Raw genomic sequence first — 16,434 nt, forward strand, 5'->3', positions numbered from 1 at the left:
GCAGTAGTCAAGGCGAGAGGTAATGAGTGGATGAGAGTTTGGGTGGTGTACTCAGTTATAAAGCTGTTAAAGGCAGATCTTCCAAGCAGCCGCTCTCCTTTGCTGCTGCTTAGGTAGCAGGCATCACGCGACCCCTGAGGACCTGGAGTCCTTACGTGTCCTCAGTACCAAGTCCAATGTTGGGCATTCTCGATGCAGAGTCGGTGCACCTGATGTCCATGCTGGTTCCTCGTCTGGTGCCGAATCCTCTGCCATGCTCGATGCCAATGCAGAACCAAAAGGTTTATCACGCTGGAATGTGTGGCCTTAAGTGTCCTTGTTTGCATGTGCAGACAGAGGTCAAACTTTATATACATAGTAACATAGTAGATGACGGCAGAAAAAGACCTGCACGGTCCATCCAGTCTGCCCAACAAGATAACTCATATGTGCTACATTTTGTGTATACCCTACTTTGATTTGTACCTGTGCTCTTCAGGGCACAGACCGTATAAGTCTGCCCAGCACTATCCCCGCCTCCCAACCACCAGCCCCGCCTCCCAACCACCGGCTCTGGCACAGACCGTACAAGTCTGCCCAGCACTATCCCCACCTCCCAACCACCAGTCCCGCTTCCCACCACTGGCTCTGGCACAGACCGTATAAGTCTGCCCAGCACTATCCCCGCCTCCCAACCACCAGCCCCGCCTCCCGATCTTGACTAAGCTCCTGAGGATCCATTCCTTCAGCCCAGGATTCCTTTATGCTTATCCCACGCATATGCAACCGCACCATGAATACTGTGTGTAATTCTGGTCACCACATCTCAAAGTGGAATTAGAAAAGGTACAGAGAAGGGCGACCAAATGATAAAGAGGATAGGATGACTTCCCTATGAAAAAAGGCTAAAGCGGCTAGAGCTCTTTAGCTTGGAGAAGAGATGGCTGAGGGGAAATATGATAGAGGACTATAAAATAAAGAGTAGAATGGAACAGGTAGGCGTGAATCACTTATTTACTCTTTCCAAAAATACTAGGACTAGGGGCATGCAATGAAGCTACAAAGTAGTACATTTAAAATGAATCGGAGAAAATATTTCTTCACTCAACATGTAATTAAACTCTAGAATTCACTGAACCAGTGAATGTAGTAAAAGAAGTTAGTTTTGCGGGGTTTAAAAAAAGGTTTGGCTAGCTTCCTAACCCCGATGCCCTGGACCCAAACACACCAGTTATGGGAATCAGTGCCTGAGATATTCCTATTGCACCGAGAACACTTTTAAAGACACTCAGTACCCTCTTTGACATGGAGGGAAAAGCAGCCGACACAAGGTCAAAAGGCTCAATGGTCAAGAGAATTTGACCAAAAATGGTCAATGCTCCTCGGCCAACAAAAGAGGCCTGAGGCCCCTAAGGCCAAAAAATGAAAAAATATCATAAAAATTAGAAAAAAATATATATTTTGGTTAAATGTAACCACAAGAAAAGGAAAACATGACAGAAAATTAAAAATATCCCGAAAAGGGAAGGCACCAAAACAGAGAAAGTTTGATGCGCTAAGGAGAGATTAGAAAACTAACTTCTCTGCTGTGTAGAAAATGCAAGACTCCTGGTCCCGTGCTTGAGTATCAGGTGGGAATGTACCCATGTATGCGCAGTGGGGGGAACTGCCTCAACGTTTTTTGTTTTTTTTTTTAAAGTGACAATGCACTATGGCAGTGTCCGCACCGCGCTCCATGCATGAAGTCACCCACGTGTGAGAATATCATACCTGTTTGTCCTTGGAGAAAGACCTGAACAGTTCATCCAGTTCCAGGGAAAGGGAATGGGACTTATATACCGCCTTTCTGTGGTTTTTCCAACTACATGCAAAGCGGTTTACATGGGACAATGGAGGGTTAAGTGACTTGCCCAGAGTCACAAGGAGCTGCAGTAGGAATTGAACCCACTTCCCCAGGAGCAGAGTCCGCTGCACTAACCACACTAGGCTACTCCTCCATGTCATAATATACACTATCTTGGTCTTTCTTTGCCATTTCTGGGACATACACCATAGAAGTACACCTGGTACTGTCCTTATAGTCCAACTACTGGAGTTGCTACTGAAGCCCACTCCAGCATATTCCAATCTGTCTTGTCATATACGGGACAGAGATTGTAGAAGTCCGCCCAGCACTGTCCTCACGTTCCAACTACTGGAGTTGCCATCATCCAGCGGTCCAATTGATTCTTTTACCGGCTTCTTGCTTCTAATATACCTTAAAAAGTTCTTATTACAATGGAACCCCAATATAATGTGATGATTGGAATCCATAAAATATCACGTTAAATGCGGAGTCGCATTATAGTGGGGTCAATAGAACATGAACACAATTGAACCAAAAATTCATCTGTTGCAAAAGATTTATTACCAGACTTCGGTTGACTGTGTGAAGATAACTTTTCTTGAGTAGTGAAAGATTTCCGCTTATGAGATGGTTTCTCAATGGGAGTGGCCTTCAGCAGCGCAGACAGAGCTCAATCAAAGTCGTTTTCATATTGGCACTGAGAGCGGCCTTCCACCACATAGACAGAGCTCCCCTGAAGTTGTTTTTACACCAGGGGTACGAGTTGGCTGGAGTATTTTTCATGCAGGCATGGAGTGGGACCCCGGTGTAGCTAGACATTGCCAACAGAGAAGCTGTATGTAAAAAAGGGAGCCAAGTCTTGATTGCGTTATATGCAGATTCATGTTATTGTGGGACACATTATATTGGGGTTCCACTGTATGTACCTTTTTCAGTTCCACTATGTCTTTTTAGAGATGCAGCGACTAGAATAATACACAATAATCAAAGTGCAGTCTAACAGTGAAGCAATACAGAGGCATTATGATATTCTTTAATTTACCCTCTATTCCTTTCCTAATATTGTCCTAGTTTTATTGGCCATTGCCACACACTGAGCAGATTTTAACCTATTGTCCATGACAAAATCTAAATCTTTTTCCTCAGTGGTGATTACTAATGTGAAACCTAGTATCATGTAGCTATAATTTGAGTTATTCTTTCCAATGTGCATCAGTTTGTACTTATCCACACTAAATGGATTTCATCTGTCATTTGGACGCCAGTCTTCCAGCATCTCAAGGTTGTCCTGCAATTTCATGCAGTCAGCTTGTGATTTAACAGTTCTGAATAGTTTTCTGTCATCTGCAAATTTGATCACGTCACTCATCATTCTCATTTCAAGATTATTTACAATTATGATAAAAAGCACTGTTCCTAGTACAGATCCTTACAGCACTCCATCATTCACCATCCTCCATTAAGAGAATTGTCCATTTAACTCTATTCTCTGTTTTCTTGATTTTAACCAGTTTCCAATCCACAACAGAGTATTGCTTCCTATCCCACAGCTTTTTAATTTTCTCGGGAGTCTCTCATGATGGACTCTGTCAAAATCTATCTTAAAATTTGGATACACTACATCAAGTGGCTCCCCTTGATCCACATGGTTATTCATGCCTTCCAAAAAAAAAAAAAAAAGTTGCAAATTGGTAAGGCAAGACTTCCCTTGGCTGAATCTATGTTGACTCTGTCCCAATAAACCATGTTTGTCTATATGTTTAGTAATTTTGCTCTTTATAATAGTTTTTACCATTTTGCCTGGCACTGATGTCAAGCTTAGCAGTCTGTAATTTCCCAGATCAATCCGGAACCCTTTAAAAATGTTTTATGTTGGCTACTTCCGATGTTCAGGTACCATGAACGATTTTAATGACATGTTACACATTACTAATAGAAGATCTGCAATTTCATTTTTGAGCTTCTTCAGCACCGTGAACTTTACAAAGCATTTATAAAATACGATGCACAATTTTTTCTTACCCTTACTTTTATTTTTCTTTTCCACGCTTGTTTGTCCTGTTGTATTTCTCTGGGATTTTGTTGAAGAGTTTAGAGAAGTATTTTTTCTTTGGGATTTTTCAATATTTGTCTCCTTCATGAAAAATAAACAAAAATTATAAATACTGAAATACAGTGCACTGGCAATATATTAGACTCTTGTCAAGTAAACTCTTGGCAAAATAACTAAGTTCCATACTTGGAAGGCTGCAGTTGGCTAACTACCTAAATATTAGAATGTGTTCCTTGATTTTGCTATCCACGTATAAAATATATCTTCTCTTATCTACTACATTAAATTTAGACATTAAAATGAATCTAAACCAGGGATCCCCAAACCTTTCATGTGGAGGGCATTGGAGGAGTAGCCTAATGGTTATAGCACTAAGCTGACAACCAGGGATGTCCATTTCAAATCTTGCTGCTGCTCTTTCTAATCTTGGGCAAGTCACTTAGGACCCGTTTTACTAATGCGCACTCACGTTTTTAGTGCGCGCTAAAATTGTAGGCACGCTAAACGTTAGAGACGCCAATACATTCCTATGGGTGTCTCTACCGTCTAGCGCGCCTACAATTTTAGTGCGCTCGCCTTAGTAAAAGTGGGCCTTAACCCTGCATTGCCTTAATTACCTAGTGTACCTAAATGTAACTCACCTTGAGCTATTACTGAAAAAGGAGTGAGCTAAATCCAAATAAAATAACTAAAGGCCTCTTTTACTAAACCGCGCTAGCGATTCCCGCACGGCAAATGAGAGGAAACTCACAGGAATTAAATGGGCTTCCTCTCATTTGAGGTGCAGGAATCGCTAGTGCGGATGTAAAAAGAGGCCCTAAATAAAATAATGCATTTCAAGTTGCCAAGAAAGCTGAATGGTGGGCCAGTTACATCCAGAATTTACTGTGTGGAAAGGGACATATCTGAATCTTTTGATGATTTGAAATGCTAGGAAAGGTGGGAAAGCAAGGTAGAAGGGCTTTCAGGTGTGTAACAGAGTATTAGTAAGGCAAAATTCAGACTTACCTGTTAATTTCCTCTCCTTGAGTCTGGCCAGAATTCTTGCTGGTGTGGTTCAAGGACACCTCCCAAAATTGATGCCTTAAAGACCTCTGTGTTTTACAAGGATATATCAATAGATCAAAGACCTATCCAAAATTCAGAAGAAACTGGGCAACTACAAACATCTTAAAGGTGACTGACAATGACTTGAGAAAAGCCAAAACAGTGTGACCTACTTCACCTAATTCTTTTCCCATCGGAAGAGAAAACGTCCGATTCTGCCAGAAGTGAAACACTAACCTCAGAAAAAGGAGAGTATTGAGCACAGAGATAACCCTTCCTTTAAAATTCGCCAAGGATACCAACCTCTGCCCCAAGACTTAATAAGAAACTACCTATATGGCTCGAGAGGACTAAGCACTCAAGAAAAAGGAGAAAACAGAAACTTGGAAAATAGCTGCTGACTCCCCAGAGGGGAGTATAACATCTAGAAGAGTACGAGGAAGCAGTCTTCACCCCAGTATCTATGTGGAGTAAAAAAAAACCCTGAAAAAATAAATCCATCAAAGGAATTAAGAGTCTATCCAGAAATTGAAAAAATAAATCATTTGAACATAAAACCCAACTTTTCAAAATGATTACAGGTGCTAAACCCATCAGAAATTACCACTCAAGCACATAGTACAATATTGGGGATGCTCAAGCACCCACAGAGCTGGCTCCTATGCCTTCAAAGGAATTAGTGTCTCTCCAAAAACTGAACGTACAGAGGATTCAAACTCCAACTATATGGTCCTCTTTTGTATCACCAAAGGTTGTATCCCTGACACTAAGGGGCTCATTTTCAAAGCACTTAGACCTACAAAGTTCCATAGGTTACTATGAAACTTTGTAAGTCTAAGTGCTTTGAAAATATGCCTCCATGCATCCTTGCTACATTGTCTTATTCTCTCAAAAGCAAAGGCTGTAAAAGAGAATAGAAGGGATCTTCCAGGAAGGAATCATCTGACTTGGGGAAAAAGGTGAAGTACCAATCCTGATTGATCTCTTTTGAAATCAGACCAGGGAATATACAGACTCCCATTAATGAACAGTTGCAGGAGACTGGAAGTCAGTCCTCATTCTACCAGGATATCCAGATCCCAGGCTACAGTTTTTCTTTCTTTGGCTGAAGAATTTATTTTAAAATTTCACAGAAGGGGTCCACCTGACCATTAAAAACACAGCTGCTTTCAGTCCTAATACTTCAGGGTCCTAGAAGAGGTTGGCTCAAAAGCTTTTTCTGAATGATAACAGTATCAGTCATCCGTGCAACTGCCAATCCTGCAGGAACTCCATCCCAGAACAAATCTAGCATTTACCAGCACACATAGAGGTGTATTTTCAAACCTTAGGCTTACAAAGTTACATACTAACCTAAAGAACTTTGCAAGTCTAAGTGCTTTGAAAATGAGCCCGATAGAAATATAGTAAACATTGGCAGATAAAGATCTGAATGGTCCATAAGAGCTATTAGTTTCCCTTAGCTTTTTCCCATCAACAAGTAGTGCTGTTTTGTATGCTATCACCTGGACCTACAGTATATATAGTGCAAAATCAAGGGGACTCCTAACACATTTCCTACCAGAGATAACTGTAAATGTCACCTGATCAGGCTGCTTTCAGCCTCTCTACAGAAAGTAGCCTTGTCATACTGGCCTAGTACTCATACTGAAATTAGCCTAAATCGGGAGAGATACATATGGATCTGAACTTAAGGTACACAAACGAAGTTACTCACCTGTAGCAGATGTTCTCCAAGGGAAGCAGGTTCAGTATTCTCATATGTGGGTGACATCATCCAATGCAGCAAGTGCCTTTCCACCCGGCACACAAGCATGGGTACCTCAGTCTGATGGTACAGCTGAAGATGGCAACTCCAAAAGGAAGTGGGAGAGTAGGTCTTTCTGCTACTTGGGAAGAGGAGTGTGGTAGCCGTGTTAGTCCACTCTTAAGGTTATCAATAGAAATCAAACAAAATAAAACATGGAAAAGAAAATAAGATGATACCTTTTTTATTGGACATAACTTAATACATTTCTTGATTAGCTTTCGAAGGTTGCCCTTCTTCCTCAGATCGGAAATAAGCAAATGTGCTAGCTGACAGTGTATATAAGTGAAAACATTCAAGCATTACTATGACAGTCTGACAGGGTGGGAGGAGGGGGGTGGGTAGGAAGTATGCATGGGGACATCAAAGCATATCATTGATATTCTAACAGGGTGGGTGTGGATAGGTGAGGGGAGGGTGATCAACAGAGACATACAGCTTTATGGTTTATAATGGGCTAGGAACCCCAGATCCTTGTTAAGTCCTTTCTGTTGGGTGTTAAAATATTCAATCATTCTGACTTCAAAGGTCTTACGTTCTTGTATGGTTTTAAAGTTACCTTTGAGGATTCTCACTGTGAAATCACTGGTGCAGTGTCCTGGTCCTGTAAAATGTTGACCAACAGGTGTGGGAACCCTGCTGGCACCAGTATTGTTCATATGATGTCTATGTAAATTGAATCTTGTCTTAAGCATCTGGCCTGTTTCTCCAATATAGCATCCTTCGTTACATTTTTTACACTGAATGATATACAGTGGGGGAAATAAGTATTTGATCCCTTGCTAATTTTGTAAGTGTGCCCACTGACAAAGACATGAGCAGCCCATAATTGAAGGGTAGGTTATTGGTAACAGTGAGAGATAGCACATCACAAATTAAATCCGGAAAATCACATTGTGGAAAGTATATGAATTTATTTGCATTCTGCAGAGGGAAATAAGTATTTGATCCCCCACCAACCAGTAAGAGATCTGGCCCCTACAGACCAGGTAGATGCTCCAAATCAACTCGTTACCTGCATGACAGACAGCTGTCGGCAATGGTCATCTGTATGAAAGACACCTGTCCACAGACTCAGTGAATCAGTCAGACTCTAACCTCTACAAAATGGCCAAGAGCAAGGAGCTGTCTAAGGATGTCAGGGACAAGATCATACACCTGCACAAGGCTGGAATGGGCTACAAAACCATCAGTAAGACGCTGGGCGAGGAGGAGACAACTGTTGGTGCCATAGTAAGAAAATGGAAGAAGTACAAAATGACTGTCAATCGACAAAGATCTGGGGCTCCACGCAAAATCTCACCTCGTGGGGTATCCTTGATCATGAGGAAGGTTAGAAATCAGCCTACAACTACAAGGGGGGAACTTGTCAATGATCTCAAGGCAGCTGGGACCACTGTCACCACGAAAACCATTGGTAACACATTACGACATAACGGATTGCAATCCTGCAGTGCCCGCAAGGTCCCCCTGCTCCGGAAGGCACATGTGACGGCCCGTCTGAAGTTTGCCAGTGAACACCTGGATGATGCCGAGAGTGATTGGGAGAAGGTGCTGTGGTCAGATGAGACAAAAATTGAGCTCTTTGGCATGAACTCAACTCGCCGTGTTTGGAGGAAGAGAAATGCTGCCTATGACCCAAAGAACACCGTCCCCACTGTCAAGCATGGAGGTGGAAATGTTATGTTTTGGGGGTGTTTCTCTGCTAAGGGCACAGGACTACTTCACCGCATCAATGGGAGAATGGATGGGGCCATGTACCGTACAATTCTGAGTGACAACCTCCTTCCCTCCGCCAGGGCCTTAAAAATGGGTCGTGGCTGGGTCTTCCAGCACGACAATGACCCAAAACATACAGCCAAGGCAACAAAGGAGTGGCTCAGGAAGAAGTACATTAGGGTCATGGAGTGGCCTAGCCAGTCACCAGACCTTAATCCCATTGAAAACTTATGGAGGGAGCTGAAGCTGCGAGTTGCCAAGCGACAGCCCAGAACTCTTAATGATTTAGAGATGATCTGCAAAGAGGAGTGGACCAAAATTCCTCCTGACATGTGTGCAAACCTCATCATCAACTACAGAAGACGTCTGACCGCTGTGCTTGCCAACAAGGGTTTTGCCACCAAGTATTAGGTCTTGTTTGCCAGAGGGATCAAATACTTATTTCCCTCTGCAGAATGCAAATAAATTCATATACTTTCCACAATGTGATTTTCCGGATTTAATTTGTGATGTGCTATCTCTCACTGTTACCAATAACCTACCCTTCAATTATGGGCTGCTCATGTCTTTGTCAGTGGGCAAACTTACAAAATCAGCAAGGGATCAAATACTTATTTCCCCCACTGTATACCACATTGGAAGATGAGCAAGTGAAAGATCCCTTTATGTTGAATATCTTTCCTTTGTGGATGACTTTGGGGTCCTGTGAAATATTTTGGCATAGTTTGCAACTGGATAAATTACAGGGAAGTGTGCCCTTTTGTTCCTTTTTAGTCTGTGAAGGAAGTTTACTTCTGATTAGCTTGTGTTTTAAATTGGGTGGCTGTCGGAAGGCCAGTACTGGTGGGGATGGGAATATCTCTTTCAGTAATTCATTCTCCTGGAGTATAGGTTGTAGATCTCTTATGATTTTCCTCAGTTTTTCCAGCTCTGGATTGTATGTCACTACAAGCGGGATTCTGTCTGTGGATTTTTTCTTTTTGTACTGTAGCAGATTCTCCCTGGGTGTTTTGAGGGAGGAGGCAATATTCTTGGAGATTATTTTGGGGTTGTAGCCCTTCTGTTTGAAGGATTCAGTCAGGGTTTTAAGGTGTCTGTCTCTGTCCCTTGGGTCAGAGCAGATACGGTGGTATCTTGTGGCTTGGCTGTAAATGATGGATCTTTTTGTATGTGAAGGATGGAAGCTGGAGTTGTGGAGGTAGCTACATCTGTCTGTGGGTTTCTTGTATATAGATGTTTGTATACAGCCATCACTGATTGAGACCGTGGTGTCCAAAAAATTGACTTTTTCTGGGGAGTAGTCAATTTTGAATCTGATTGTAGGATGGTATGTATTGAATGCAGAATAAAATTGTTTCAGAGTTTCTTCACCCTCCGTCCAAATCATAAAAATGTCATTGATGTACCGGTAGTATTTTAGAGGTTTGGTCTGGTGTGTATTCAGAAATGGTTCTTCCAGCTCAGCCATAAAAAGGTTGGCATATTGGGGTGCTGTCCTGGTGCCCATCACAGTGCCCATTATTTGCAGATAGATATCATTGTTAAAGTGGAAGTAGTTGTGAGTTAAAATGAATTTGATTAATTTTGTAATAGTTTCTGGTGAGTATTCATGGTCCAGTGTGGATTTTTTTAGGAGTCTTCCACATGCAGCTATGCCATCCGCATGTGGAATGTTGCTGTATAGTGATTCTACATCCATTGTGACCATAAACATAAAGGGATCTTTCACTTGCTCATCTTCCAATGTGGTACATATCATTCAGTGTAAAAAATGTAACGAAGGATGCTATATTGGAGAAACAGGCCAGATGCTTAAGACAAGATTCAATTTACAAAGACATCATATGAACAATACTGGTGCCAGCAGGGTTCCCACGCCTGTTGGTCAACATTTTACAGGACCAGGACACTGCACCAGTGATTTCACAGTGAGAATCCTCAAAGGTAACTTTAAAACCATACAAGAATGTAAGACCTTTGAAGTCAGAATGATTGAATATTTTAACACCCAACAGAAAGGACTTAACAAGGATCTGGGGTTCCTAGCCCATTATAAACCATAAAGCTGTATGTCTCTGTTGATCACCCTCCCCTCACCTATCCACACCCACCCTGTTAGAATATCAATGATATGCTTTGATGTCCCCATGCATACTTCCTACCCACCCCCCTCCTCCCACCCTGTCAGACTGTCATAGTAATGCTTGAATGTTTTCACTTATATACACTGTCAGCTAGCACATTTGCTTATTTCCGATCTGAGGAAGAAGGGCAACCTTCGAAAGCTAATCAAGAAATGTATTAAGTTATGTCCAATAAAAAAGGTATCATCTTATTTTCTTTTCCATGTTTTATTTTATTTGATTTCTATTGCTACTTGGGAGTAATTCTTGACACCCACCTGATGTTTTCCCCCCAAATTTCTAACATCTGCAAATCAGGGTTTTTCATTCTCAGGCAGCTTCGCTCAGGCCACCGTTACTTCCCCACTGACATTATTCACTCCCTTATTCTTGCACTACTGACTTCTCGCTTCGACTATTGTAACATCATGTATCTGGGTTGAACACAGTTCAATCTAAAAAGGCTTCAGTCACTCCAAAACACGTCAATTAGGCTGCTCTGTCATGCGCAATGCAGGGACCATGTCTCTCTACTGTTTCAGAAGTTTCATTGGTTACCTATTCATCAATGGATTATTTTCAAACTATTGACCCTTATTTTTAAAGCCCACAGAATACGGCTCCCTCTTTATTTGAACACACTCACCATTCCTTATTCCCCAACATGTCTCCTTCACTCTTTAAACGACCACTGACTATACAGGTTGCAGATGGGACTTGGGGTAATTTATAATGAACCTTAGTAGCTCTAGCACCCAAATAGTTCTCGGCACGGACACTTGCGCCCTTCCTATGGTGTGCTCTTGATCAGCCAATTGTCCTAGTAGGGAAACAGAGACTCCTAGTCTGTTTAGCAACATTGCAACTACTGCTAGGCATTTGGTAAAACCCTGGGAGTTGATGCAAGAAAAAAAGGCAGAATGCAGTACAGGTAGTGGTGCTTCCCTACTTGAAATCCAAAACAGTTCCTGTGACTGGGAAGTATCAAAATGTGGTTGTCAGCATTCTTTAAGTCCAGAAAGCATAGCCAATCTTTTCTCTGAATCATGGGGATAAGTTCAGACATCATCCTGAACTTTTCTTTAACCAGAATTTGCTCAGGGCCCTTAGGTCTAGGATGGGATGATATCTTCCTGTCTTTTTGGGTACAAGGAAGTACCTGGAACAGAAGCCCTTCCCTTCTTTCACTACTGGCACAGGTTCAACTACACTGGCCTGGAGAAAAGTGGAGATTTCCTCTGAAAATATCTGCCTGTGCTGATAGCTGATCAATTATGTAATTGGTGGGCAATTTGGTGGTCTCTGTTGTCAATGTAGAACATAACCCTGATAGATTATTCGTAGAACCCACCAGTCAGAGGTTACAAAGGGCCACATTTGATGGAAAATGTTCAGCATCCCTCCCACCAGAAGATCATCCAGGATAGTTACTTGGATTGCAGCTATGTTCTCCTCGAGCCAGTCAAAAGTTCATAACCTGCTTTGATTGGGGAGCCAGTTGGAACTTTTGGGTCCTAGGCTAACGTGGATGGGACCACTGGGGCTGACACTGCTGGGCTGAGGGAGGAGGCAGCAGATATCTATGCCTTTGAGAGTAGTAGGGTCTATGCCTCAATCTGCTCAGGAGCCTCTTAGTAGAGGAGGATGCAGCTGGAGGCTACCAAGAGAGGGACTGAATAGCGTCACTATGTTTCTTAATGAGGCCAGTGACCTCCTCCATCTTGTTCCCGCAGCAGGGAACATCTGCTAACCGCTCTTGAACCACTGGTTCCAGGTCAAAAACATGTAGCCATGAAGAGTCTATGCATTCTTACACACATGGCAAAGCATCTGGACACAATGTCAAAAGTATTATAGGTGCCCCAGAAGGATACGTCCTGCTTTCCAGCTGCTTTTTGGCCAACTCACTAAGCTTTGTGGCCTGGTCCTGAGGGAGAGAATCCACAAGATTATACACACCGCAAGCCAGGGACTTCAAGTAGATGCTCGTGTAGAGTTGGTAGGTCTGGATGAAGGCAATAAGCATTGAGGCCTGATAAAGTTTTCTCCCAAAAGAGTCCAGAGTCCAAACCTCCCTAGCTGGAAGCAAGAGGCTTGGAGCTTCTGGCTCGCTTGAGAGCAGATTTGACAACCAGAGAGTGGTGGCACAAACTGCACCCTCTCGAACCTGGGAGCTTTTGGAAACAATACTGTGCATCCATCTTCTTCAGGTACAAGCTGCACTGAGAGGGGAGATTCTCAGTTCATCAGCAGTGCGTCCTTCAGGATAGGGTATAACGCTGTCCAACCTCCGTCCTCGAGGGCCGTAATCCAGTTGGGTTTTCAGAATTTCCCCAATGAATATGCATGAGATCTATTTGTATGCACTGCCTGCATTGTATGCAAATAGATTACATGTATATTCATTGGGGAAATCCTGAAAACCTGACCTGGTGAGGGCCAAGGTTGAACACCCCTGGTGTAACAGAACCATTACTCCCTCCCTGGGAGAAAAGTGGTAGTCCAAGACTGAAAACATCTCAGCCCAGGGTGCCTCCTCTGTTTCCATCTTAAATGGGATGGCCAAAGCCATCTCCTTCATAAAACAAATGGATAAGAGGCGCTCAGATGTAGATTTACGCCTATCCTGTAGAGGGAATGGATCAGAAGGGATACCATATGATTCCACCTCTGAGAATTAATGTGGATCCTCATCTGACTCCCATGAATGGTCCAGATCATATTCCTCTAGGTACTCAGGATGGTCCAAGCGAGTCTGTGCCTGCCTCAGCTCAGTACATAAGTATTGCCATACTGGGAAAGACCAAAGGTCCATCAAGCCCAGCATCCTGTTTCCAACAGTGGCCAATCTAGGTCACAAATACTTGGCAAGATCTCAAAAAAAGTACAAAACATTTTACACTGCTTATCCCAGAAATAGTGGATTTTCCCCAAGTCCATTTAATAATGGTCTATGCACTTTTCCCTTTAGGAAGCCGTCCAAACCTTTTTAAAACTCCGCTAACAGCCTTTACCACATTCTCTGACAGCGAATTCCAGAGTTTAATTACACGCTGAGTGAAGAAAAATTTGCTCCAATTTGTTTTAAATTTACAACATTGTAGCTTGTGAGGAACCCCTGAAAATCAGGGAAGAAGGGATCCGGGAGAGGAGCAAGATGGTAGGTTTCATACCCGGGATTCCAACTACAAGTCCCAGGATCCTAGGGGCTTGGAAACCACGCCCCCATGGAGGCATAACTTTCCCAAGAGCCAGAGAAGGGAGGAGGACTACAGTTCCCAAGAACCCCTGCAAAGCCCTGGGGGAAAGCAAAGGGAGCAGCAAGGGAACTACAAGTCCCAGAATCCTGAGGGAGAGGAGGGGGATTGGCTGAGGAGGAATAATCAGAAGGGAGAGGACCAGCTGGGGACCATAAAGGGAGAGGAGCCCATGGAATGGGAGGGGGAGAAAGAGATCGGAGAGGAGATCCAAGCCCAAGATGACTGGGGAAGTGAGCCCAAGGAGATTGCTGCTCTAGCTCAAGTACAAGGGAAGAAATTGAAAGGCTTCATAACAAACCTTCTTCAAGGCTGGGGAAAGTTGGAGGAAAAGTTAAGCAGCTGTTCAACTCAAGGGGGAGAGAGGTGCAGTGCTGTAAAGCAGCGACAGGCAGATGATCAAAAGCCCCACGCTGTTCTAAACAGAGCTCTAAAATAGACCTATGATCAGAGATAATGAATGCAAATTTAAGCAGCGCAATTACAGTGGTGGAAATAAGTATTTGATCCCTTGCTGATTTTGTAAGTTTGCCCACTGACAAAGACATGAGCAGCCCATAATTGAAGGGTAGGTTATTGGTAACAGTGAGAGATAGCACATCACAAATTAAATCCGGAAAATCACATTGTGGAAAGTATATGAATTTATTTGCATTCTGCAGAGGGAAATAAGTATTTAATCCCTCTGGCAAACAAGACCTAATACTTGGTGGCAAAACCCTTGTTGGCAAGCACAGCGGTCAGACGTCTTCTGTAGTTGATGATGAGGTTTGCACACATGTCAGGAGGAATTTTGGTCCACTCCTCTTTGCAGATCATCTCTAAATCATTAAGAGTTCTGGGCTGTCGCTTGGCAACTCGCAGCTTCAGCTCCCTCCATAAGTTTTCAATGGGATTAAGGTCTGGTGACTGGCTAGGCCACTCCATGACCCTAATGTGCTTCTTCCTGAGCCACTCCTTTGTTGCCTTGGCTGTATGTTTTGGGTCATTGTCGTGCTGAAGACCCAGCCACGACCCATTTTTAAGGCCCTGGCGGAGGGAAGGAGGTTGTCACTCAGAATTGTACGGTACATGGCCCCATCCATTCTCCCATTGATGCGGTGAAGTAGTCCTGTGCCCTTAGCAGAGAAACACCCCCAAAACATAACATTTCCACCTCCATGCTTGACAGTGGGGACGGTGTTCTTTGGGTCATAGGCAGCATTTCTCTTCCTCCAAACACGGCGAGTTGAGTTCATGCCAAAGAGCTCAATTTTTGTCTCATCTGACCACAGCACCTTCTCCCAATCACTCTCGGCATCATCCAGGTGTTCACTGGCAAACTTCAGACGGGCCGTCACATGTGCCTTCCGGAGCAGGGGGACCTTGCGGGCACTGCAGGATTGCAATCCGTTATGTCGTAATGTGTTACCAATGGTTTTCGTGGTGACAGTGGTCCCAGCTGCCTTGAGATCATTGACAAGTTCCCCCCTTGTAGTTGTAGGCTGATTTCTAACCTTCCTCATGATCAAGGATACCCCACGAGGTGAGATTTTGCGTGGAGCCCCAGATCTTTGTCGATTGACAGTCATTTTGTACTTCTTCCATTTTCTTACTATGGCACCAACAGTTGTCTCCTTCTCGCCCAGCGTCTTACTGATGGTTTTGTAGCCCATTCCAGCCTTGTGCAGGTGTATGATCTTGTCCCTGACATCCTTAGACAGCTCCTTGCTCTTGGCCATTTTGTAGAGGTTAGAGTCTGACTGATTCACTGAGTCTGTGGACAGGTGTCTTTCATACAGGTGACCATTGCCGACAGCTGTCTGTCATGCAGGTAACGAGTTGATTTGGAGCATCTACCTGGTCTGTAGGGGCCAGATCTCTTACTGGTTGGTGGGGGATCAAATACTTATTTCCCTCTGCAGAATGCAAATAAATTCATATACTTTCCACAATGTGATTTTCCGGATTTAATTTGTGATGTGCTATCTCTCACTGTTACCAATAACCTACCCTTCAATTATGGGCTGCTCATGTCTTTGTCAGTGGGCAAACTTACAAAATCAGCAAGGGATCAAATACTTATTTCCACCACTGTATCTCTGATCATAGGGTAGAAGTGCGGGAGAATTGTGCCTGAGCATTCGCTCAGCACAATCCTCCCGCACTTGTTTGACAGGTCTGGGCTGGAGACCAATGTAAAGAGAAGGATGCCCATCTTTAAATCGGAAGACGGACGTCCTCAACTGCCGTGGCAGGGACGGCCAAATTTCAAGGGGTGTCGGAGGTATAGCGACGGGGCAGTTGAGGACATCCAAATTTTAAATTTTGGATGTTTGTGCACTGGGCAGTTAAGGACGTCCAAAATTGGATGTTTCTATGAGAAAGACGTCTTTCTCATAGAAACATCCAATTTTGGACATCTTTAACTGCCCACTGCACAAAAACGTCCAAAATTTGGACGTCCTCAACTGCCCCGTCACAGAACTGTCCAAATTTTGAACGTCCTCAACTGCCTTCGTTGTCGTTTGCTGTAGGGGGGAATGGGGACAGGGCTCACCATTCCTCCCCAATGATCTGCAAACCCTAACACCAGCTGCTGGTGTAGGGTTTGTCGCGGCCAG

The 16,434-nt window shown here is 43.5% G+C and overlaps 1 protein-coding gene and 1 long non-coding RNA gene across 3 annotated transcripts in view; one reads left to right on the forward strand and one right to left on the reverse strand.

The window, feature by feature from the left end:
• The window catches only part of MIS18BP1 (MIS18 binding protein 1), a 328,661-nt gene that overhangs the window by 150,520 nt on the left and 161,707 nt on the right, over nucleotides 1-16,434 (reverse strand). Inside the window, exon 10 of the mRNA XM_030214962.1 lies at nucleotides 3,848-3,959. Coding sequence (XP_030070822.1) covers nucleotides 3,848-3,959 — 112 coding nt within the window. The remainder of the gene's footprint in view (nucleotides 1-3,847; nucleotides 3,960-16,434) is intronic.
• Nucleotides 1-16,434, forward strand: part of LOC115477855 — a 37,967-nt gene that overhangs the window by 8,345 nt on the left and 13,188 nt on the right. The window lies entirely within an intron of this gene.

The sequence above is a fragment of the Microcaecilia unicolor genome, chromosome 9 (genome assembly GCF_901765095.1).
Source record: "Microcaecilia unicolor chromosome 9, aMicUni1.1, whole genome shotgun sequence".
In the NCBI taxonomy this organism is placed as follows: domain Eukaryota; kingdom Metazoa; phylum Chordata; class Amphibia; order Gymnophiona; family Siphonopidae; genus Microcaecilia; species Microcaecilia unicolor.